Source organism: Oncorhynchus mykiss, chromosome 8 (assembly GCF_013265735.2).
Source record: "Oncorhynchus mykiss isolate Arlee chromosome 8, USDA_OmykA_1.1, whole genome shotgun sequence".
In the NCBI taxonomy this organism is placed as follows: Eukaryota; Metazoa; Chordata; class Actinopteri; order Salmoniformes; family Salmonidae; genus Oncorhynchus; species Oncorhynchus mykiss.
Genome location: NC_048572.1, coordinates 75,024,483 through 75,048,668, shown reverse-complemented (window position 1 = coordinate 75,048,668; position 24,186 = coordinate 75,024,483). Strand labels below are relative to the sequence as shown.

Sequence of the window (24,186 nt, the reverse complement as noted above, 5' to 3'; positions counted from 1 at the left end):
TAGGCGCAGTCCTACGTGGGAATGAATGGAATTGTACTGTATTCAAATTAAATGTTTACAAAATTACATCACAAAATTACATATTTAAGTATGTTTTTGTTATAGTGGGACACTAACATCATGCATTAAGGTGTATGTAATACAACAAATGTGGCAAAAATGAATGTAGGCATTCATTTCTATAGCTATTTTTCTTTCCAACGGAGAGGGAGTGCCAAGATGGAGGCTTCAACACAGCGCCCCCTACAAATCATCTAGTGTGTGTGTATAAATATTTTTTTTTTTAGCCTTCAGTTTTCCTAAGGGGCGGAGTTCAGGGCTTGTCAGAGATCCGATTTCGGAAGTGATGCTGCCATTATGTTTTTCAGATGAAGTTTATGGGTTTAGGTACTGTCGTACATTAGGCGTCCAGACAATATAAGCCGCCGACTAGGTTTTAGTTGCCCATTCATTTGTGAGGCAAGAGTTTAATGAATGTTGACACATCTCCGTTTATTGAGCAAAGAAACCGGCTTGGTATTTTTATAGGGGCGTTTTCACTTTCTGAAGGTAAGAGACAAGCTCCCATGTAATCGGAGGTTATCCTCGGGCATTAACGTAAGCTAGCTGGCTAAATAAATGCATGGTTGACATCGCTATTAAACATGTTCTAAAAGTAGGTCGCCTAACGAACTGAATTTCTATGCAAGAGCTGTGGTTCCTCGCTTGCCATCACAGCATAAAAACATCGTGTGTTGTGTGTGGCTAGGAGTGCTAGTTAGGTGAGTGAATTTGATAGTTAACTACATTGACTGTGTCAAGATAAAATTGACGTCACTGTTTTATATTTCACGGCTGCCTGTATCACGTAAAGCTTGTTTAGTTGTACATCATGGTCGTTTCGTATTTTACTTTTCACTGTAAATAATGACTGAACGGCTGCTCTATTAAACGAATTAGAGACCTTCTCAGGTGTATCATTAACCCCACTTGCACCTCGGAAGTAATATTGTTGTTCTTCATGACTACAGGAAATGCGAGTGTTCTTACAGGCGCTCATGAACGTGTTATTAGTCCTGCTTGGACCGATACTCAATGCATTTTCCCGTTCAGATTACTATGTATACTTGTATGTCTGTCACTTACCTTACGTGTCGGTGAACCAGGCAGGTAATAGGGACCTTTGTTGATGTTGTTGGAGCTCATCCTGAACTCTCTCTCACTCACTCAAACAGCAGAGCCATGTCTCCTTCGGTGCGTCTGCAGGAGATGATCAGGGTGATCAGAGGAGCCCGTACACAGGGTGAGGAGCGTGGTGTGATCCAAAGAGAGTGTGCTGCCATCCGGGCACAGTTCAGACAGGCTGACAATGGGACCCGCTCTCACAACTTGGCAAAGCTGCTGTATGTGCACATGCTGGGCTACCCCGCCCACTTTGGTCAGGTAGTGAACAGTGCTCTTAAGATAATAATAATTTATTTAGTTTCTACAGCGCTTTTCATTACATCTCAGTGTTGATAATATAAATAAACAAGCAACATATACAGAATGTAGCTACACTGAACAAAAATATAAATGCAACAATTTCAAAGATTTTACTGAGTTACAGATAATTTAAGGAAATCAGTCAATTGAAATAATTTAATTTGGCCCAAATCTATGAATTTCACATGACTGGGAATACAGCTATGCAACTGTTGGTCACATATACCTTTTTTTTTTTTAAAGGTAAGGGCGTGGATTAGACAACCAATCAGTATCCGATGTGATCACCATTTGCCTCATGCAGCACGACACATCTCCTTCACATAGAGTTGATCAGGCTGTTGATTGTGGCCTGTGGAATGTTGTACCACTCCTCTTCAATGGCTGTGCGAAGTTGATGGATATTGGCGGAAACTGGAACACGCTGTCGTACAAGTCGATACAGAGCATTCCAAACGTGCTCAATTGGTGGCATGTCTGGTGAGTGTGCAGGCCATGGAAGAACTGGGACATTTTCAGCTTCCAGGAATTGTGTACAGATCCTTGCGACATGGGGGATGTGCATTATAATGCTGGAACATGAGTTGATGGCGGCTGATGAATGGCAAGACAATGGGCCTCCGGATGCCATGGATAAAATGCAATTGTGTTCGTTGTCTCAACTTATGCCTGCCCATACCATAACCCACCACCTCCGTGGGGCACTGTGTTTACAACGTTGACATCAGCAAACTGCTCACCCACACAACGCCATACACTCTGTCTGCCATCTGCCCGGTACAGTTGAAACCGGGATTGATCCTTGAAGAGCACACTTCTCCAGCGTGCCAGTGGCCTTCGAAGGTGAACATTTCACCACTGAAATCGGTTACGATACCGAGCTGCAGACGGATCAAGACCCTGGTGATGACTATGAGCACGCAGATGAGCTTCCCTGAGACGGTTTCTGACAGTTTGTGCGGAAATTCTTTGGTTATGCAAACCCACAGTCTGTGTCATCAGCAGTCCAGGTGGCTGGTCTCAGACGATCTCGCAGGTGAAGATGCCAGATGTGTAGGTCCTGGGCTGGCGTGGTTACACGTGGTCTGCGGTTGTGAGGCCGGTTGGACGTACTGCCAAATTCTCTAAAATGATGTTTGAGGCGACTTATGGTAGAGAAATGAACATTAAATTCTCTGGCAACAGCTCTGGTGGACATTCCTCCAGTCAGCATGCCAATTGCAGGCTCCTTCTATACTTAAGTCATCTGTGGCATTATATTGTGTGATAACTGCACATTTTAGTGGCCTTTTATTGTCCCCAGCACAAGGTGCACCTATGGAATGAACATGCTGTTTAGTCAGCTTCTTGATATGCCACACCTGTCAGGTGGATGGATTATCTTGGCAAAGGAGAAATGCTCACTAACAAGGATGTAGCCAAATTTATGCACCAAATTTGAGAGAAATAAGCTTTTTGTGCATATGGAAAATGTCTTGGCTCTTTTATTTCAGCTCATGGGACCAACACTTTACATGTTGCATTTATATTCTTGTTCAGTTTACATAAGATGTCAGGGGATGACTCTGTAGAATTGGTATATTTGCTCTTTTTGTATCCTAACGACCCCCCCCCCCCCCCCCCCCAATCTGGTGTCAGATGGAGTGTGTGCGTCTGATTGCAAGCCCTCGGTACAATGAGAAACGTGTTGGGTACCTGGGTGCCATGATGCTTCTAGACGAGAAACAGGATGCCAGCCTGCTCATCACTAACTCCATCAAGAAGTAAGGACAATTTTATCTGAAATGCTATATTAAAGGGGAAATATAAGACAGACGGACAGTTCTACAGTTCCATAATCATGTGTAGGCTGTGTATGATCAATGTAGTCATTAGTCACATAAACATAGTGGTCTAGTAGCCTCTACTTGAGGACAAAGTCATTGAGAAATGGTCATGAAACCCCTTCTCTCTCTGTGTGTGTGTTTTTCAGTGACCTGTCCCACAGCAGTCAGTATGTCCAGTCTCTGGCTCTGTGTACTCTGGCCTGTATGGGCTCGGCTGAGATGTGTCGAGACCTGGCCCCAGAGATCGACCGCCTCCTCAGAGCCTCAAACTCCTACATCAAGAAGAAGGTGAGCACCGTCTGTAGCCACACACACACACCGCCACTCCTTCCATCATGGTTGAGCTTGGTAATGCAGAAACACAAACCAATCCATCTTGATGACTACTACAATCATGTGCACTGATGTTGAAGGTTATTTTAGTTATGAAGCTGATCGTGAAGACATTGACATTTCAGGCAGCTCTATGTGCAGTACACATGGTGAGAAAAGTACCAGAGCTAGGGGAGCTGTTCACCCCTGCAGCTCGATCCCTGCTCTCTGAAAAGAACCACGGTGAGTCACTTTCATCTAACCATTTAAAAAATGTATTTTTATTACCAGCAATCTGTTCAAATAAATCAAACAGCTGTTCACTGTCTGCTCCTCTGTACCAGGCTGTCCGTCTCTACCTATTTCACAGTCTTACATTTGAGGACAGTACGTAGTCTTACATTTTGACTGTGAGCTGTTATTATGCATGTTATAGTAAATGGTGTCAGTGTGGCAAATATTCCCCTGTCCTAATGGTTTGGTCCGATTGCAGGGGTGTTACATGGAGCTGTGGTTCTGATCACTGAGCTGTGTGAGCGCAACCCAGACACTCTAGAGCAGTTTCGTAAGGTAAGAAACACACACACACATACACCTCATCCTACTCCATTCCAGTACATCCACTCAACATGAGACATTACATTTCAGTCCCTTGAAATGTATATCTTTGGTTTTACACTGTAAAACATCTAAACATCTAATTACAAAAACAGAACACATTCTCCCACAACCCTAGATGATGGTCTGTGAGCCTGACTCCTGCTCTGTGTGTGTTTGGTCCAGGTGGTGCCGGAGCTGGTCCTGATGATGAAAGGCCTGGTGATGTCGGGTTACTCTCCAGAACACAATGTGGCTGGGATAAGTGACCCATTCCTGCAGGTCAGTGTTTTGAATAGTGAATTGGAATCGGGGTAAAAACCAGCATATTGTGACTGAATCTACATGTTTCTCTCTCTCTCTTCCTCCTCCTTCCTCCATCATTAGGTGCGCATTCTTAGGTTGCTGAGGATCCTGGGGCGCAATAATGACACAGCCAGTGATGCCATGAATGACCTGCTGGCCCAGGTACAGTATTTTCATCAGTAAATAGTCATGCAGGGTTGTTGTATGAACTATTTAGATTTTAATCACAGCTTTTGTGTTATTGACCTTCAGGTGGCTACGAACACAGACAGCAGTAAGACCGCAGGCAGTGCTGTTTTGTATGAAACTGTTCTCACTGTCATGGACATCAAATCAGAAAGTGGCTTGAGGGTAAGTGTCACGTGTGATAGCGTCATCAAGAGATTTCTTGTTTGTATATATTTATATCTATTGGAAGTGCTACAAGTGATGGAGGCTAATGTAGCTTACATTTCTGCATAACAGAAGCCGTATCTAAGATGTTTTGTGTGTGACAGGTCTTGGCTGTGAACATCCTGGGGAGATTTCTTCTGAACAATGATCGGAACATCCGGTTAGTCTTCCCTCTCTCTCTTCCTTTGATCTCATCTGGTCCTTTTTCATGGTTTCTGGCCTGTTGCCTAGAAGATTATTTTTGCCTGAGGCAGACAAACATCTGGATTCTGATCATGCTTAACACGGTCAGTAATGTCTATTTGTGGGATTATTTAGCTAGAGCCCTTAGAATGAAAGACAGGGTTCTCTGTACGTCGTGGGCTTACGTTCACATATGAAGTTTCCTTTTATCTGTCTGTTCTGAGGCATACTTCCTGTTGGGATTGCCTCAGTAGGGTCTGTCTGGTCCAGCAGGCTATTCTTGTCTGGTTTTAGGCTTAAGCTCACATCCCTGTGACAGTGTGACGGCTGCTGGAGAGCTGCTAGACTGGCTTAGATGGAATCATTCTGTCATATCGTTTCACCAGATGCACTACATATACAAAACTATGTGGACACCCATTCAATTTTGGCTATTTCAGCCACACTTGTTGCTGACAGGTGTATAAAATTGAGCACACAGCCATGCAATCTCCACAGACTAACATTGGTAGTAGAATGCCCTTACTGAAAATCTCAGTGACATTCAACTTGGCACTGTCATAGGATGCCATCTTTCCAACAAGTCAGTTCGGCAAATTTCTGCACTGCTAGAGCTGCCCTGGTCAACTGTAAGTGCTGTTATTGTGAAGTGGAAACATCTAGGAGCAACAATGGTTCAGCCGGGAAGTGGTAGGCAAGCTCATAGAATGGGACCGCAGGGTGCTGAAGTGCTTAGCACGTAAAAATTGTCTATCCTCGGTTGCAACACTCACTACCGTTTAAAAATATATATATATGTTTTTTAACTGCTTCTGGAAGCAATGTCAGCACAACAACTGTTCGTCGGGAGCTTCATGAAATGTGTTTCCTTGGCCGAGCAGCCGTGCACAATAATGGTCTGGGGCTGTTGTTCGTGGTTCGGGCTACGCCCCTTTGTTCCACTGAAGGGAAATATTAACTCTACAGACTACAATGACATTCTAGATGATTCTGTGCTTCCAACTGTGGAAACAGTTTTCGGGAAGGCCCTTTCCTGTTTCAGCATGACAATGCCCCTGTGCACAAAGTGAGGTTAATACAGAAATGGTTTGTTGAGATCGGTGTGGAATAACTTTACTAGCTTAAACAAAGCCCTTAACTTCAAAATCATCGAACACCTTTTGGATGAATTGGAACGCCGACTGCGAGCCTTGCCTAATCGCACAACATCTGTGCCCGACCTCATTAATGCTCTTGTGGCTGAATAGAAGCAAATCCCCTCAGCAATGTTTCAACATCTAGTGGAGTCTTCCCAGAAGAGTGGAGGCTGTTATAGCAGCAAAGGGGGACCAACTCCATATTAATGCCCATGATTTTGATTTTCGACGAGCAGGTGTTCACATGCTTTTTGTCATGTAGTGTAGATATTTAAAAGAAAATTCAAAGACCTTGAACTTGGAGGAGAGCAGTCATTCTTAACACCAGGGAAGAAAGCACACAGCAATTTTTTACGTAAGATATATGAGATGGGAGATCTTGGAAATTATACTTGTAGTCAAGAATCACAAGCATGTTGCTTGGTTGAGCAGAGTATATTTTCTGTGAAATGTATCCATGCACCAATTGTGTTGATCAATTCACAGCCCTCACACAAATATAATGCACAAATATAACTTGTCTGAATGTCTTTCTTTTTATTCATGCACAGGTATATCTCCATGACTTCCCTTCAGAAAATTGTTCAGACGGACCACAATGCAGTGCAGCGTCACAGGGGGACCATAGTGGACTGCCTGAAGGACCAGGATGCTTCGGTCAAACGGTAATGTTGTGATTTCTGAACTTATCTTACCAGCTGGCCATGTGCTGCCTATACATGAGCTACGATGGAAGGAGGTGTGGTAATGTAGAGAACAGCAAACAGTATATTGTTCTATTATTTATGTTTATCACTCAGCCGGGCGTTGGAGCTTTCTTTGGCCCTGGTGTCAGCTGTCAACATCCGCTCTCTGATGAAGGAGCTTCTCCTCTTCCTCTCCAGCTGTCCCCCAGAGCTCCGAGCACACACCACCTCGGGCATCTTCAACGCTGCAGAGAGGTACAGGGCTGGACCTCGCCTGGCTATGGGCTTTAACCTCTATGCCACAAAGTCTCTCTTTGTGGTCTGTGTGTGCTGGGATGTCTCATTTTGTGTCTTTGTCTATATGAATGTTTCCCTGTCTCTTTGAGTGACACGTTACTGTGTTTCTGTCTTGCTCTCAGTGTCTGTATATCTCACAGCTATCTGGCTGTTCTATCATAAAACATACACAGGCCTAGCCAGGAGCCTGCCCTCCCTGTGTGTCAGTCTCTGTGACTGTCTATATTTGTGTCTGAGCCGCAACACTGACCACTAAGTCTCTGTCTCTGTTAGGTATGCTCCCTCTCAGCGCTGGCACATTGACACCATCCTGCATGTCCTCACCACGGTAAATAATGACACTATATACTGCACCACAATCACCTGGTTTCAGAGCCTTTACAACTTTTTTTTTTAACTATGAATATCTATTGTAAATACCCCCATGATGTGTCTCACTGGTCTCACCCCACTAGCCTATACCTCAAGCCGTCTGGGTGGAAACTAGGTCACCCCACATTGCCAATGTTTGACTTTAGTCCAGACAGTGGAGTTCTTCACTGATCCAGAAAGGACCCGTTCCGACCCGCACCAAGAGCAGCAGCATAAATTCTAGAATTTCTCTCTCTACTGCAGCAGTCACATTCAGATCTATACGGGTCCTTCAGGACAAGTCAGTAAAAATGACACATACCTGGGACAATTAGGTCCGACCCAGACCCGTGACATTATTTAGAGTTCTAGATCCGGACCCGCTGTCTAACTTTCTACTAGGCAGTACTAAATCAAATCACAGTTTATTTGTCACGTGTGCTGAATACAACACCTTACAGTGAAATGCTAAAATGCTTTTACAGTGAAACAGTAAAAAGACATTTGAAAATAACAGTAGCAAGGCTATACAGTGGAGCAAAAAAGTATTTAGTCAGCCACCAATTGTGCAAGTTCTTCCACTTAAAAAGATGAGAGGCCTGTAATTTTCATCATAGGTACACTTCAACTATGACAAAATGAGAGAAAAAAATCCAGAAAATCACATTGTAGGATTTTTAATGAATTTATTTGCAAATTATGGTGGAAAATAAGTATTTGGTCACCTATAAACAAGCAAGATTTCTGGCTCTCACAGACCTGTAACTTCTTCTTTAAGAGGCTCCTCTTTCCTCCACTCGTTACCTGTATTAATGGCACCAAGTTTGAACTTGTTATCAGTATAAAAGACACCTGTCCACAACCTCAAACAGTCACACTCCGAACTCCACTATGGCCAAGACCAAAGAGCTGTCAAAGGACACCAGAAACAAAATTGTAGACCTGCACCAGGCTAGGAGACTGAATCTGCAATAGGTAAGCAGCTTGGTTTGAAGAAATCAACTGTGGGCGCAATTATTAGGAAATGGAAGACATACAAGACCACTGATAATCTCCCTCGATCTGGGGCTCCACGCAAGATCTCACCCCGTGGGGTCAAAATGATCACAAGAACAGTGAGCAAAAATCCCAGAACCACACCTAGTGAATGACCTGCAGAGAGCTGGGACCAAAGTAACAAAGCCTACCATCAGTAACACACTACGCTGCAAGGGACTCAAATCCTGCAGTGCCAGACGTGTCCCCCTGCTTAAGCCAGTACATGTCCAGGCCCATCTGAAGTTTGCTAGAGAGCATTTGGATGATTCAGAAGAAGATTGGGAGAATGTCATATGGTCAGATGAAACCAAAATATAACTTTTTGGTAAAAACTCAACTCATCGTATTTGGAGGACAAAGAATGTTGAGTTGCATCCAAAGAACACCATACCTACTGTGAAGCATGGGGGTGGAAACATCATGCTTTGGGGCTGTTTTTCTGCAAAGGGACCAGGACGACTGATCCGTGTAAAGGAAAGAATGAATGGGGTGATGTATCGTGAGATTTTGAGTGAAAACCTCCTTTCATCTGCAAGGGCATTGAAGATGAAACGTGGCTGGGTCTTTCAGCATGACAATGATCCCAAACACACTGCCCGGGGAACGAAGGAGTGGCTTCGTAAGAAGCATTTCAAGGTCCTGGAGTGGCCTAGCCAGTCTCCAGATCTCAACCCCATAGAAAATCTTTGGAGGGAGTTGAAAGTCCGTGTTGCCCAGCAACAGCCCCAAAACATCACTGCTCTAGAGGAGATCTGCATGGAGGAATGGGCCAAAATACCAGCAACAGTGTGTGAAAACCTTGTGAAGACTTACAGAAAACGTTTGACCTCTGTCATTGCGTATTGCGTATTGAGATACATTTTTGTTATTGACCAAATACTTTTTTCCCACCATAATTTGCAAATACATTCATTAAAAATCCTACAATGTGATTTTCTGGATTTTTTTTCTTCTCATTTTGTCTGTCATAGTTGAAGTGAACCTATGATGAAAATTACAGGCCTCTCTCATCTTTTTAAGTGGGAGAACTTGCACAGTTGGTGGCTGACTAAATACTTTTTTGCCCCACTGTATACAGACACCGGTTATTCAAGCTTATTGAGCTAGTATGTAGATATGGTTAAAGTGACTATGCATGTATGATGAACAGAGAGTAGCAGCAGCATAAAAAGAGGGGTTGGGGGGGGCCACAATGCAAATAGTCCGGGTAACCATTTGGTGTCGTATTGCTTGGGGGTAAAAACTGTGAGAAGCCTTTTCGTCCTATACTTGGCCCTCCGGTATCGCTTGCCATGCGGTAGTGGAGAGAACAGTCTATGGCTGGGGTCTTTGAACATTTTTAGGGCCTTCCTCTGACACCGCCTGGTGTAGAGGTCCTGGAATGGCAGGCAGCTTTGCCCCAGTGATGTATTGGGCCATACGCACTACCCTCTGAAGTGCCTTGCGGTCGGAGGCCGAGCAATTGCTGTCATTACCAGGCAGGGATGCAAAACTGTAGGTTGCAGCTGTAGAACCTTCTGAGGATCTCAGGACCCATGCCAAATCTTTTTAGTTTCCTGAGGGGGAATAGGCTTTGTCATGCCCTCTTCAAGACTGTCTTGGTGTGTTTGGACCATTCTAGTTTGTTGTTGATGTGGACACCAAGGAACTTGAAGCTCAGTCAAACTAAGAACTCTCTTTCAGGCAGGGGGTGACGTGCGGGATGAGACGGTGCCCAACCTGATCCAGCTCATCACCACTGCAACAGAACTTCACTGCTACACGGTCCACAAGCTGTACAGAGCCCTGATTACAGACATCTCAGTGGTATGACTTTAGTATGAATGTGTTTGTGTGCCATGCTCTGTAGGAATGTGTGTGTGTGTTATCAGTCAGGAAAACCTCATGGCTCTGGTTATACTCGGATTATCAGCTGTGGCACTGTGCAACGTTTGTGTGTACGCAGCAATCCCTGGTACAGGTTGCGTGCTGGTGTATTGGGGAGTATGGAGACCTGCTTCTGAGAGGAGAGTGTGAGGAGACAGAACCTGTTCAGGTACATGCTTTGGTTGTTGTAACACAGTCATGGTTAATACCAATTGACAATACAGTAGTAATTGTCATTAAACCGAGGCAGTAGTTCTTGTTTTCTGTCCTGCCCTTAGGTGACAGAGGATGATGTCCTGGATGCCTTGGAAACGGTTCTACAGTCACATATGTCATCGCCAGCAACCAGGGGCTTCGCTCTCACAGCAACCATGAAACTCAGCACACGCATAACACATAACGTGGAGTAAGCATCAGTATCTCACACTGCTTGAACTACTATACAGCAATAACTGAAAACTGCTATGTCAGTTTTTTTGCCCACTGCGTGGGGTCTTGGGACTTGACTCTCTACATTGTTGATACAGCGAATACTAAAATAGCTCTTGCTTCCGCCTGTTTTTCTCTCCCCTGTCCCTCTCTGGCAGTCGCATTAGGAGCATTGTCAGCATCTACGGAAGCTGTATCGACGTGGAACTCCAGCAGAGAGCAGTGGAATATAACGCTCTCTTCAAGAAATACGACCACATGAGGTACAACCTATAGTGTACATAATACTATTTGCAATGTTAGCCAATCATACATGCATATAGTGGTGTCAGAAGAAGGCCCTAAAAATGGTCAGACTCTAGTCAAAGACTGTTCTCTCTGCTACCGCACGGCAAGCGGTACCGGAGTGCCAAGTCTAGGTCCAAGAGGCTTTTAAACAGCTTCTACTCCCAAGCCATAAGACTCCTGAACACCTAATCAAATGTCTACTTGCATTGACCCCCCCCTTCACTTACATCGCTGCTACTGTCCATTGTTATCATCTATGCATAGTCACTTTAAACTCTATCTACATGTACATATTACCTCAACTAACCAGTGCCCCCCGCACATTGACTCTGTACCGGTACCCCCCTGTATATAGTCTCGCTATTGTTATTTTACTGCTGCTCTTGAATTGTTACTTTTATTTCTTATTCTTATCTGTATTTTTTTAAACTGCATTGTTTGTTAGGGCTCATAAGTAAGCATTTCACTGTAAGGGCTGCACCTGTTGTATTTGGCGCATGTGACTAATAGAATTTGTTTTTGATTTCTACTATTATATTTTATGTATGGGTACATTGCCAGTGAGTGGGACATTGCATCATGGTAGCCACTATATCCCACCCCAGTACACTGCTAAGAGAGCTCTCTGTGCTCGCAGGGCTGCGGTGCTGGAGAGAATGCCGGTGATTGACAAAAGCTCCCCGGGACATACCAATGGAGAATCAGCAGGGGGGACTATCAAAGAGTTGGAGCCAACCAAACTGACACAGGAAATAGTATTTCCCCAGGAACCTTCTAATCAGGTAAGTGATGAAAATGACTGCAATAAACTTAGGTATTTCAGCTACCTGGATATATATAACTGACCTACTATTGTATACTGTGTGTGTACTTTCTCAAGCTAAACTTCTTGAATATTACATGATGTGTAATCTTTACCCTCGCTTTACCTTGTCAAGGTGTGTGATCTGTTGGACCTGCTGGGTGGTTCTGGGGAGCCTTTCCAGCCCAGCCCATCCCTGTCCAGCACAGCACCCGGCCCAGCTAGCAGCACGGCTGGGGGAGACCTACTGGACCTGCTGGGAGGCCTGGATGTAACACCTGGTGAGACACCCTCAACAGCTAAGAGAGTGAGAGACAGAGGGCGATGGGCAGAGCAGGGGTCCGCAAAGAGCTGAATGGAGGGCGAGATGGAGTCAAATATCAACTGTTTTGGAATGAACACATCTGTAGTTTTATACAAAATATACAGTACATCTTCATAATGTATTTAATAATCATCTGTTTTTGATTTTGAATTCCATGATTTCCAGTGACAGATTTTTTTTCTTTGTTTCCATAGCACCACCTAGTGTTACAGTGTATGAGAAAAACGGTGTGACGCTGAAACTACAGACTGACACACAGACAGACACAGGGATGACCGTTACCCTCACTGCCACCAACTCCACTGACGGGGACATCACTGGCCTCACCCTGCAAGCAGCAGTACCCAAGGTCTGCTTCCCCATCTCTTTGTGTCGGAGTACCTTTTTGTATTTGGTATTCCAAGCTTTTACGTCATGAGTAGGGTCCTCTAGACCATGTAACTGACCAGGAAGAACTCTGGGCCCTACTTATAGGCTGTTTGTGACCTTTGTAAAACTCTGGGTCCTAGTTATAGGCTGTTCATGACCTTTACCTCGCACTCCCATCCACCTCAGAGCGTCCAGTTACAGATGAAGGCTCCAAGTGGTGACGTCATCCCTGCGCATGGCTTAGGTCAGGTGACCCAGACTGTGCTCCTCAACAACCCAAACAAGGTGGGTCTTCATTCAGTCAGTTCATGGTCACCACATGCATGCGCACACCCACAATGGACTAAAAATGAACTTCTCCCCCCCCCCCCCCCCTCCCAGGTGAGTCTGAAGATTAGGGTGCGTGTGTGCTACACCAGCCAGAGCTCTGTCTGCCAGGACACGGTGCAGATCGACTCCTTCCCAAGCACTGCCTGGTAATGACCGCTGCAATCAACCTGTCCATCAACACTGACATCAGACAATGTACGTGGAAGGATCGACAGCTGACCAGGCCCAGGAGTGGGGACCCATTCTACCTAACAGCTGCCTGTAAATCATTTTGAGGGGATCCTCTCTGTCAATCAACTATTCCACACTACAACCTGATGCTGTCAGTCCAAGCTGATGTTTTTTCAAATTACTCTTAATTCTGTTGTTTTTCTAAATGGCTGACCCTCGTGAACTGTGGAAATTGTCCCCCTACAGTTTGACAAGGATTCATGTAGATGAACTCTCAAGAGACTCTGTCACCCTAAAAGCCATTGTCACCATTCTACCTTTTCAGCTCCTGTTCGGACTACTGGTATTACATTACCCATAGGTTAACTAGCGGTATTAATGCACCACTGAACATGGTACTAGCTTCGCTGTGTATTTCCAGAGTTGCAGGTCATCTGTGTCACATCAATCAACAACAGTAATATGCAGCTGTCTGCCTGAGCCAGTGGTACTCGTCCAATCAGAAGATCAATAAATCCTGCAATCATGACTGTCCACATGAAAGTGGTCTGTCAGGATACATTTTAAGAGTAGTTGGTAGTCTTGGCTTGTGCAACCTTGTAAACTAGTTAAAAGCTTGACAACTTTTCTTTCACTCCAGGACTACTGACCTACTTACTGGTGTAGGTCACTGTTACAATTCTCTTTAGTCTATCTGAGCCACATGATCAGCATCCCTTAACACTACGCCTTATCTATACTTACATGCCTTCCGTTGGTGTGCTCTTGTCCCTACCTCTCTTTACCATCTGATTGGCTGCTTCTCTCTTCCCTTGTGCCTGTCACTCAGAACCCCCTTTTGGAGCTGAGGTATTATAGTGTATGTGTATAATGACTTTATTGAGGTGAGAGTTGCTGTTTTATCTGTGAATGATTTAAATCCCCCATATCGCTCTCTTGGAAGCATCAGTGCCAGTCCTAACCAGTGTTTCCCCTACCATAGCTTTAGCTTCCAAAGTAATTTTTTTATGCCCGGGGAAAGACTGGCCCTGACCGCTGCCCTGCATACACTACCCAACCTCTTTCAGCTAAAAAAATAAATAGTCTTGGGCTGTATGAGATTGCAAATCTTGTTGCAATACCAAATAATTGATGCATATTGGAGACGTGCCTCCACAAGGTTACAAAAGTAGTAGAAAATTAATTTGGTAACTTTCCAATATTCCAAACATCTGGGCCTTATTACCAGCTGCCCTTGCAATTGTTTGTAAGTAAATTGGTTTGTGGATGTTAATAATTGTATGCTTCCAATGGGATTCAGTGCAAATAAGCAAAGCATCCACCCTTTAGACCACTACCCTCAAAGGAACCAGCTGGAGAAATGGAGACGGAAAGAGAAATCAGTTTGTGTGCATTGCCTTCAACTCCCATGTTGTCATTTCTAATTAAAGGTTATCAAACCTTAATGAGTTTATAATTCCTATAACTGCCTATATATGGAAAGTAGTTTAACAATACACTAAGTCACACACTCATACAATAGCAGCCATATAGCCATGTACTTCAAAACAAAAATAGTCAACTTTACCTTTTTAATCACAAGCAAAATACTTGAACTTAAAGCAAGAGGTGGTTACAAAAACAATCTACACAGAAGATTTATAGCAGAAGGTCCTTTGTTTGCTGAGGCCCAGGAGGCCTAAGAACATTAGTGCCACACCAGTGGCAATTTGCTGCTCTGTGTTGCAACATGGTGTGAGTGACAATGACAGAAACATGTGGGTTGGCACAAGGCCGGCCCCACTGCCCACTAGACGATGAGTTGTATTCTGTTACAGTGGCAGACTAGCCCTCCTCTTAGCGCCAGGACCAGATGCAGAACTGAGCCTCCCTGGATCTTGTAGTCTGCAGCAGTCTTCTCATCGTTCCTGAGGAATGGGAGCAGATAAAACATCCAAGATGTAATGCCACCACTTGATTAAATGGAACTGATGTTTCATGACAAGATTGTGATGGAAGGGTTGATCACTAACATCTGTTTTCCACTGTAGATTAGTCTTTGTTGTTGAGGTGGAATCCCCTCCTTCTCTTCCACTCTTTCTTTAATTCTCTCCACCTTCATGTGTACAAGAAAGCATATGAGCTAAATGTCTTTACTAGGACGTCACTCCCCAGCAATGTATGCTGACACGAGTAATCTAAATATTACACATAGAAAGCAAATCCATGAGATTAATATCATCAACCTCCGGAGTAATGTAATGTTTCATACCTTGTCTGTGGGCTCAATGTCGATCTCTATTTCTTTGCCAGTGAGAGTCTGTAACAGTAAAATAATTGATAATTTCAGAGCATAAAATACAATATTGCACTAAACAGCAACATCTTATAAGGATTGGCCTAAATTAGTGGGTAATGGCTATGGTTCAACAGCACCTGTTTATTGTACGAAGTGAGGCCTTGTATCCTGTCTGGATTAAGATGAAGACTGGGTGAGCAAAGCAGCTCAAACATAGGACAATGGCCATACAACTTAACTTAATATGGTAGTAAGCTACCTAAAGTAAATTAGTTATACTGAACAAAAATATAAATGCAACATGTAAAGTGTTGGTCTCATATTTCATGAGCTGATATAAAAGATGGCAGACAGTTTTCCTTTGCCAAAACAATCGATCCACTTGGGGACAATAAAAGGCTGCTCTAAAATGTTTTGTCACAACACAATGCCACAGATGTGTCAAGTTTTGAGGGAGCGTGCAATTGTCATGCTGACTGCAGGAAAGTCCACCAAAGCTGTTGCCAGAGAATTTAATGTTCATTTCTCTACCATAAGCTGCCTCCGGCGTCATTTTAGAGAATTTGGCAGTATGTCCAACCAGCCTCAACTGCAGACCACGTGTAACCACTCCAGCCCAGGACGTCCACATATGGCTTCTTCACCTGAGGGATCCTCTGAAACCATCCACCCTGACAGCTGATGAAACTGAGGAATATTTCTGTCTGTAATAAAGCCCTTTTTGGGGGGAAAACTCATTCTGATTGGCTTGGCCTGGCTCCCCTGTGGCTGCGCACTTGCACTCCCAGTCCCATCCATTGCTGCACCCCTGCACTCCCAGTCCCACCCATGGCTGCGCCCCTGCCCAGTCCTGTGAAATCCATAGATTGGGGCCTAATGAATTTAATGGAATTGACTGATTTCCTTATATGAAATATACACTCTGAAAAATCTTTAATTGTTACTTGTGGAGATTATATTTTGGTTCAGTATAGTTAATGTTAGCCAACTCTACATTATATACGGGGATGACTGTTTCAATGTCAATGGCCTGCTGCAATGTCCACTATATAGCGCTTTTCAGATCTATTCATATATTTAGCTACGGCAGATAGCTAGATCGGTGATGAGATGATCATTCAGTATGTAAACTAGCGGTCCCGGCCACCAATTAAATGGCTGGTCTTACCTTAACCTTGATCAGCATTTTGATTGTCGCATAAAATACGCTTTAAATCGATGTAAAAAAATACCTAATCCACACTTAGTGTGGTACTGTCAAATTGAGCAAACCAGATTGTTCAATCTTTTTGATTCAACTTTATTTCCTGTGTAAGTCACTATTCCGTCCGTTCATCGTGTTTTGTGAGACATAGGTTCCGCTATGCAGACTACTTTATGGGGAAAATATGTGACTATTACAATTTTTACTTTTAAAACCCATAAAAATTCAAGGATGTTTTCAGACCAGGAAATACCAAAACTGACGATGTTGGTAAGTTTTTAGGTCTATAATTATCGCTCCTTGACCTCGCACAGGTGTTCAGAATTAAGATGATTAGGATCAATTGGTCCATAAATATTTCTAGTTTGTAGGCACTCCTAGATCATTCAGTCATGTCTCTCCTTTGGCAATGTGCAATTGTTTTGGCTGTCGTAGCAGCAAGCGCTGCCAATGAAGGTACGTCTAATAATGAACGCATAATATGATTATGTAGCGCTGATACCATGTTAACTTGAATAGGCTACTTATCTCATGCTGACCGCCTAACAGACTAGCCAAGTTGTGGTGTTGGCTCTTGAGATGTGAATGATGACATTATCAAATTTATATTTTTAGATTTTAATGTGGATTGTGAGAAACACTCCATTAAAGTGACATGGAAGGTCAGTCCAGAGTTGGTTGAACATGCTGCCCGTCTTTTCCTTGGACACTGTGTTCCGTCCACATTTTCTGTTCTTCCCACGGGAGAAGGGATGGCGACATTCCACTACAACCTCAATGGCTGTGCCATCAAGAAACGGGTAATGTCTAACTCTTGACCCAATGTATGCCATTTTGGATCCTGCGACGACTAATGCTTCTCCTTCTATTCCCCAGGTGACTGGCAAAAAACACATCTATTCAACCAGCCTGACTTACAGACCTAACCGAAAGCCCAAACCTGCTGCCATTAGTCACCATATTAAGTGTGTTTACATAAGGTAACCATCTATGCCAGGGGTACTCAACTCTTACCCTAAGAGGTCTGGCGCCTGATGTCTTTCGTTCTACTTTATCATTAATTGCACACACCTGGTGTCACGGGTCTAAATCAGTCCCTAATTAGAGGGGAATGAATTTTTTAAAAATGCAGTGGAACTGAGTTGAGCGTTTTAGGGCTCTATTGGGTGTAGTGTACTCTAGCTATGGTGTTGGAATCAAATCTTCCTAAGCCTTTGCCACCTTCGTTATTAAACTAAACATTCTCCCTTGTATGTAGACCTGAGGGATGGATTCCCCCATTCCTTATCCCTGCCTATGGTAGTGCTGAGGGTCATGGAGGATTGGTTTTCCACATGGCACTCCTCAATGGTGAGTGACTCATACAACATCAATTATTGTAAGAATATGTTCAGTCAACTTACCTGGTAAAGGAATTCCTAGCAGAGGACACTGCCCAAAGCTAGTTGAAACCTGTGGCTGTACAGTACGTATGAGCATTGCGCCCCTTCCCCTCTCTGTTGCATGTAGAAGACCTTACTGGTCTGGCTAAGAGCAGCCTGTTTCCCCTGGGCTCTTTCATCCCCATCTGGGCAGCAGTGGATCAGAAGGACCATCAGCCCTTGCTGCTGCTCTTGGAGGAGTGTGTGGCAGCCACAACACCAGAACTGCAGTCTGCGAGCCTGGTGTACCCCATCATCACCAACAAGGGGTGTGTACCAGACCTGGCTATGGCCATGTAGGGTGCACGTTTTGGTTTTTGACTGCCTAGCGCTACACAGCCTACTCGAATGTTGAAAAGTATTGAATACATTTTAAAGTTAGCTTATTTGCTGGATGGAAGTTCTGTTTGTCTGCTCATTGCACAATGCATTTTCAGTTGCCTTGCAGATGGGAAGAATGGGAACTCCAGGTTCCTGCCTAGGTACCACTCGTCTGCTATTCTGCTTTACCTGCAGTCCTTCAAGTTTGCCTTAGGCGAGGAAGTGAGTGGACCACAAGTTCTCGGTATGACTGGGTTGTTTTCATACTGTAGCTCTTGACTGTTCTCTTATTTCACCCCAGGTGTATATTCATTGTAAGCTTGTTGCATGGGACCCTGAGGTTTTTGATATAGAAAAGAAGGCCTGCCACTACATTAAAGAGACTGGAGAGTAAGTATTGGTCACATTCTTTAACATTGGACCATAATGATGTTAGTGCCAATGCAACAGCCAACTTTTTTTATTCATAGATGGGAGCTGCTGGACGACCCGTCTCAAAGTGACCTCTGCAAGTGCTGTGACTCGAGTTGCAAGCCTCGGTTGAAGAGGGGTGTGGATTCAGGTATTTTGAGGCACTTCATTTCAAGCCTGACTAAACTGTAGTTCCATATTCATTTGAGCTGATCACTCTTGAGTTCTGATGGGACTGCAGCTTGAAGTAATTTATATATATATTTTTCTCAGAACCCCAGGGCCTGGTTCAAAACTCTGTTCTTGGACCGCTCACAATAGTGGAAAACTCTGAAACCCGGATCCCCAGTGAATTTGTAAAATATCCTACTGTAGAACAAGGTTGGTGATTTTGGCATTGAAGACTAGTTTACACTTGGCTTTTAATTGTATCAGCTTTGATGCCAAATGAACTTGAACCTGTAACCTACTCATCTGTCATTGTGTTCTGTATTCAGTTGACTGGTTGGTGTAATGGTCTGGAACACTTTGCTTGTCAGGTGTGTGTGTGCTGGTTATTTTACTGTAAAATCCCCCAACGGCAATGAGATGCATGTTACTAACAATTCTTCAACCTGTTACAGGGATGGCTGTCTTTTCTGTCTCTACAGCCATCTAATTGTAGGTGGCCTGAAGGGTGCATCACTTTCCACTATCCCCAGTATGGATATGAAGTCCTTTGACTTGAGCATGTTTCAATAAAATGAGTACTTTACAATGGTGTTTGTTTCTAATGGTTGTCAAAATGCTATGATCCTGATGAGATGTACCTTAAATCCAGTAGTGCGGAGCTGGTATCTACACAAAATAGCCAAGAGGTGACCATCCAGATCTCAATGAGAGTGCTCATTGTTCTGGACTTCCCAGTGTCCTGATTACTCTTGAACTGTAACACTTTCTTCTCTTGGCATAATCAGTTTTCTAATGATATTCACAGCAGGTGTTCATGCAATGGTAACGCTATTTGAAAGCTTGTCATAAGTGAACCTGCTTATTGTTGGCTATACTTTTTCAGCAGTAGCCCACCCCAAGATGAAATTGACAAGCCAAGTTTAGGGATTGTAGGTGGCTGATGGCCATGCTTAGGTAACAATTCAGGAAAATGGCTGTAGTTGACCTTAGTTTAAATGTGTGTTTTTGTTAGGAGAGTGCCCATCAGGGGAATATACCCCAAAGATTATATCTTGGTTTCAGTCTTTCATACCTCACTGGCAAAAATGTCTACCTTTCTAACAGGTTAACTAGACTATCATTGGCATAAGGCAAGATTGAAAATCCCAGCAGTTCAAGAGCAAACTGGTTTTGGCACATTCATTGACATATAACTGATGAAACATTTCATAACACTGGCATTTCCCCTCTGACAGGTCACAAATGAATCCCACCCCAGTTAAATTTCATCATAGCTCATGAGCCCAGTACTTGCACTGTATCTGGTAACAGAACTCATTACAGACCAAGCGTCACAGGTTTCTTTCTCCCTTTTTAAAATTATTTATTTGCGTTGTCCTCAGGAACCTCTTGTGGGGTGACGATGTCGACTGTAGCTAACTTGGCCTTTTCCTTGGCCTGGGGGGTGACTCCAATATGGCTGCTGTTTGTCGACCTGGTACTCTTGAACAGGAACTCACGACTATTGGTTCAATAATGATGGGCTCCCGAGTGGCACAGAGGTCTAAGGCACTGCATTTCAGTACTGGAGGCGTAACTACAGACCCTTAATCGACCGGCCGTGATTGGGAGTCCCGTACGGCGGCGCATGATTGGCCCAGCATTGTTAGGGTTTGGCTGGGGTAGGCGGTCATTCTAAATAAGAATTTGTTCTTTACTGACTTGCCTAGTTAAATGTGTGCTGACGTTTCCCTTACCAATATTTGGAGGAAGGTCACTGGAGACCTGTGGGGTGTGTCGTGGAAATGTCCTGTATTACCAAATGAGAGCAAACCACACGCAAGTCAGTTATATCATAAAGTCCATATTTGTTTATGAGCTTCACCATAGCCCTGTGACTCTCAGATCAATTCAGTGTCTATAAATTAATTCTGAGTGCTTACAAAACAATTCTTAGTATCATTTATAGTGAAGACACACCCCTCTCAACTCACATGACAAATAACAGATCTTAGGAACATTACAAAGGAAGACTTTACTTGAGAGAGGAGTATCCCATAGCCAGACAGCATTAGCTATAAATTATTGTTCAGTTTGGTCTCCTAAACGAAGTTCTTATCTACTTCTTGGTACCACTTAGGACCAAAACATTACCTCATCCAATGGCATATGTCAATTGTCAATTTGAGATACTCCCATCTCAAATACACCCCCTCCTGGGCAAGATCAGAAAAGACAGTGAGCCTCCTAGGCTTTACACTAAATCAAGATAAGGACAACCTCAGAGGGGACATGTAATAGTTGCAGACACATTCCCATAAGAAGACAAGCCTGATCTCTCCCCTCTCTGGGGCACAAGTAACTTTCCCCACATAAGCATACTTATGAAAATTGATAAAACATCTTATTTATTAATGTTACCTAAAGAATTTGGACTCTGACACAACAGGTGGAAGTTGTGTTGGAGGTTGATGTGGCAGGGGTAGAGGTCATGGTGGGTGTGAAGCCTACAGCTCGAGCCAGACTGGTTGCTTGTGGGATATACGGATGGATAATCCTGGGTGCTGCTTCATAAAACTGTTAAAACCAGTCTACCAGTCTACCTGCCAACTGCCTTTCCTTATTCAATGTGTTTTGGATTCCCATCCTCTCCGCCAGGTCAACTGACCCGTAACCTAATTCCTATTCTGAACCTAGCCTAACCGTACACGAAGAAATGGGAAAGTTCCAATTCCAAACTAGCTTAAGTCTCTTTCTGTACCTGTTCAAATACTCTGGAAATGCAGTATTGCTTTCTTCCTTCCATGAGATCACTAGCTATTACAATTGAATTGCCTGCTACGGTGCGTTTTCATTTCTTATCTCGTCACATCAACAAAAATTGCTAACACCCAGTGTCAAATAAATATGAAGTGGTTGAAGAGTTTTTATTACCCATTTAGGAAAAATGTGAATTAATACATTTGAGACAGGTGGCAGTGCATACAGGCTATCTGTTTCATGTCTCAGGTAGCCCTCGAAAGCCAGCATGTACAGAATGCAATAATTGTCTCATGCCATATTATAATTGCACTCCTCTAGATCTGAAATAATTGAATGGTGAAGCTTGCATCCACCCAGTCAATCATAAAAGCAAGCCAAAGCAAATCAGGCATTCTTGAAAGTCTGGACAATCCTTGTCCTGCAAATAAACATTTTTATTGTAGAAAAAATGATTTTGCATGCAGTAGGCATTTATAATTAAATGCAGTGGAACTTTATAGTTAGACCCACTGGATGATGTTCTACCTTCAAAATGATTTGGCAATCATCATTTATTAGAAAAAAACAAAGTTTCCATCATGCAAGAAAGTTTAACCAAATTAAATTTGCCCCATTTCAAACGGATAATTTTTTTTGTCAATCCTCAGAAAATGTTTCTTATATCTGCCATTTCTACACTTGTAGCAATGATATTTTTTGCAACAGTTCTTTTGTCGAATAAGCCTGGGTCAATGGAAACCTGCCTACTGATCTGATGAGACAGATATGACTGTGTTTTAACAGGCTGCCCAATTCTGGTATTTTCCCACTCATTGGTCTTTTGACTCAATCAGATCAGATATGGGGCAAAAGATCAGAAATGGGATGCTTGTGTAAACGCAGCCATGGAACCACAATCAGTTTTATTGGCACAAGATTAAGGGTGTGTTCCTCTGACCAGGCTTTGCTGAGGCCAGCCAGATCTTACAACGCCTGGATGCATGTACTGTCTGAGCAAGGGATCGCAACCTAATGCTGTGTTCAGTAACCAAGTGGTAATTCACCATATATGACTGGGAAAATTCCACTTGAATGGCCATCCAACTGGTAATTACTAGTGGGAAACTTGTCTATCATCCTGAGCTCCCACATGCTGACCTCTGATGTCACCAGCTCGCTGGTCACTATAGCATCACCCACCTGTAGCACGCGCTCCAGCAGGTATATCTCTCTGGTCACCCCCAAAACCAATTCTTTCTTTGGCCGCCTCTCCTTCCAGTTCTCTGCTGCCAATGACTGGAACGAACTACAAAAATCTCTGAAACTGGAAACACTTATCTCCCTCACTAGCTTTAAGCACCAGCTGTCAGAGCAGCTCATAGATTACTGCACCTGTACATAGCCCACCTATAATTTAGCCCAAACAACTACCTCTATATCCCTACTGTATTTATTTATTTTTATTTATTAATTTATTATTTTTATTTCTACTTTGCACATTCTTCCACTGCAAATCTACCATTCCAGTGTTTTACTTGCTAGGCCACCATGGCCTTTTTTGCCTTTACCTCCCTTATCTCACCTCATTTGCTCACATCGTATATAGACTTGTTTCTACTGTATTATTGACTGTATGTTTGTTTTACTCCATGTGTAACTCTGTGTCGTTGTATGTGTCGAACTGCTTTGCTTTATCTTGGCCAGGTCGCAATTGTAAATGAGAACTTGTTCTCAACTTGCCTACCTGGTTAAATAAAGGTGAAATAAATCATAAATAAAATAAAATCTACTACGAAAATTACCTCGATAATTGCATTTTCTTCAGTTAAATGCAACAACAAAACATTATTTATAAAAGGCAATCTATTAATATGGTTTTTGAACACTATAGTTTGTTTACAAGCACGATAGCTGTACTTTCAGTTTATTGTTTATGCAGCTTGTTGGCCATTAGCCAATCAGCGTTTCTCAACGAGTTCAGAGCACGGGAATGCATCCAACTAGTTACGACTTCACAACTGGTAAATTCACATCTCCCACTTGGTTACAAACGCAGCATAAGTATCTGATAATTAATTGCAAGACTGGAATGAGTTCAAACTAATGATTAGTGATTGATTGCCTGTGTAACAGGTGTAAAATATACTTGATGTATTTCACCAAAAATCCCTCATATTTATTTTAATGTATTATTTTAAGGTTATTTTAAGATGTATTACAATACTTTCAAGAGTGAATTATTGTATTGTATTTCATTTCTAAATTGTGTTAATGCTGTGATGTCATCAACGGGAGCCATGCTCTTACTCCTCAGTTTGCTCAGAGCGTGATGAGGAGAGGCAAATATACATGTATGGAGTCCAGACTGCAGCAGTAACTTTTGCCTTGTATTTGTATCCATTCCATGCAGTCATTAAAAGAGAGACAACTGGCTGAATTGTGTCCAAAGCCTTATCTTCCACCTACACCTTACCAGAACCCAACGCAGAA

General features: G+C 43.2%; 3 protein-coding genes across 6 annotated transcripts; 2 read left to right on the top strand and 1 right to left on the bottom strand.

Annotated features, from left to right (window-relative positions):
• Positions 1-306: 306 nt before the first annotated feature.
• LOC110530615 (AP-1 complex subunit gamma-1) lies at positions 307-14,614 on the top strand. Of its 4 annotated transcripts, XM_036986256.1 has the most exons (23): positions 307-549; positions 690-761; positions 1,215-1,422; positions 3,103-3,227; positions 3,437-3,578; positions 3,749-3,845; positions 4,096-4,172; positions 4,386-4,481; positions 4,587-4,667; positions 4,758-4,856; positions 5,003-5,058; positions 6,769-6,882; positions 7,018-7,158; positions 7,474-7,528; positions 10,273-10,395; positions 10,535-10,624; positions 10,734-10,861; positions 11,043-11,147; positions 11,810-11,954; positions 12,111-12,255; positions 12,494-12,648; positions 12,855-12,953; positions 13,050-14,614. In XM_036986256.1, the coding sequence occupies exons 3-23, from the start codon at positions 1,222-1,224 to the stop codon at positions 13,146-13,148; spliced, it is 2,373 nt and encodes a 790-aa protein (XP_036842151.1). In that variant the 5' UTR covers positions 307-549; positions 690-761; positions 1,215-1,221; the 3' UTR covers positions 13,149-14,614. The 4 variants fall into 4 exon arrangements, with proteins under 4 accessions (XP_036842151.1, XP_036842153.1, XP_036842150.1 ...); XM_036986258.1 differs by lacking the exon at positions 690-761 and having other exon boundaries at positions 1,215-1,282; XM_036986255.1 differs by lacking the exon at positions 690-761.
• Positions 14,615-14,849: 235 nt separating this feature from the next.
• Positions 14,850-16,743, bottom strand: nedd8 (neural precursor cell expressed, developmentally down-regulated 8). The gene is given in 4 exon segments (NM_001160615.2): positions 14,850-15,076; positions 15,182-15,264; positions 15,421-15,468; positions 16,616-16,743. Coding segments are annotated over 4 exon segments (267 nt in total). The 5' UTR covers positions 16,634-16,743; the 3' UTR covers positions 14,850-14,958.
• A 208-nt stretch (positions 16,744-16,951) lies between these two features.
• LOC110530613 lies at positions 16,952-19,561 on the top strand. Its single transcript, XM_036986259.1, has 11 exons — positions 16,952-17,107; positions 17,267-17,451; positions 17,528-17,631; positions 17,910-18,001; positions 18,161-18,341; positions 18,510-18,615; positions 18,695-18,783; positions 18,864-18,955; positions 19,078-19,185; positions 19,302-19,343; positions 19,428-19,561. The coding sequence occupies exons 1-10, from the start codon at positions 17,044-17,046 to the stop codon at positions 19,316-19,318; spliced, it is 1,038 nt and encodes a 345-aa protein (XP_036842154.1). The 5' UTR covers positions 16,952-17,043; the 3' UTR covers positions 19,319-19,343; positions 19,428-19,561.
• The last annotated feature ends 4,625 nt before the right edge of the window (positions 19,562-24,186 follow it).

Excerpts from the sequence above, each read along its gene's own strand:
- LOC110530613 (XM_036986259.1), top strand. The coding sequence starts at position 17,044 with ATGTCTCTCCTTTGGCAATGTGCAATTGTTTTGGCTGTCGTAGCAGCA. Across the intron at positions 18,002-18,160 it reads CCACATGGCACTCCTCAATG|AAGACCTTACTGGTCTGGCT; the intron begins GTGAGTGACTCA and ends TGTTGCATGTAG. Across the intron at positions 18,784-18,863 it reads TACATTAAAGAGACTGGAGA|ATGGGAGCTGCTGGACGACC; the intron begins GTAAGTATTGGT and ends TTTTATTCATAG.
- LOC110530615 (XM_036986255.1), top strand. The coding sequence starts at position 1,222 with ATGTCTCCTTCGGTGCGTCTGCAGGAGATGATCAGGGTGATCAGAGGA. Across the intron at positions 6,883-7,017 it reads CAGGATGCTTCGGTCAAACG|CCGGGCGTTGGAGCTTTCTT; the intron begins GTAATGTTGTGA and ends TTTATCACTCAG. Across the intron at positions 12,649-12,854 it reads TGCAAGCAGCAGTACCCAAG|AGCGTCCAGTTACAGATGAA; the intron begins GTCTGCTTCCCC and ends CATCCACCTCAG.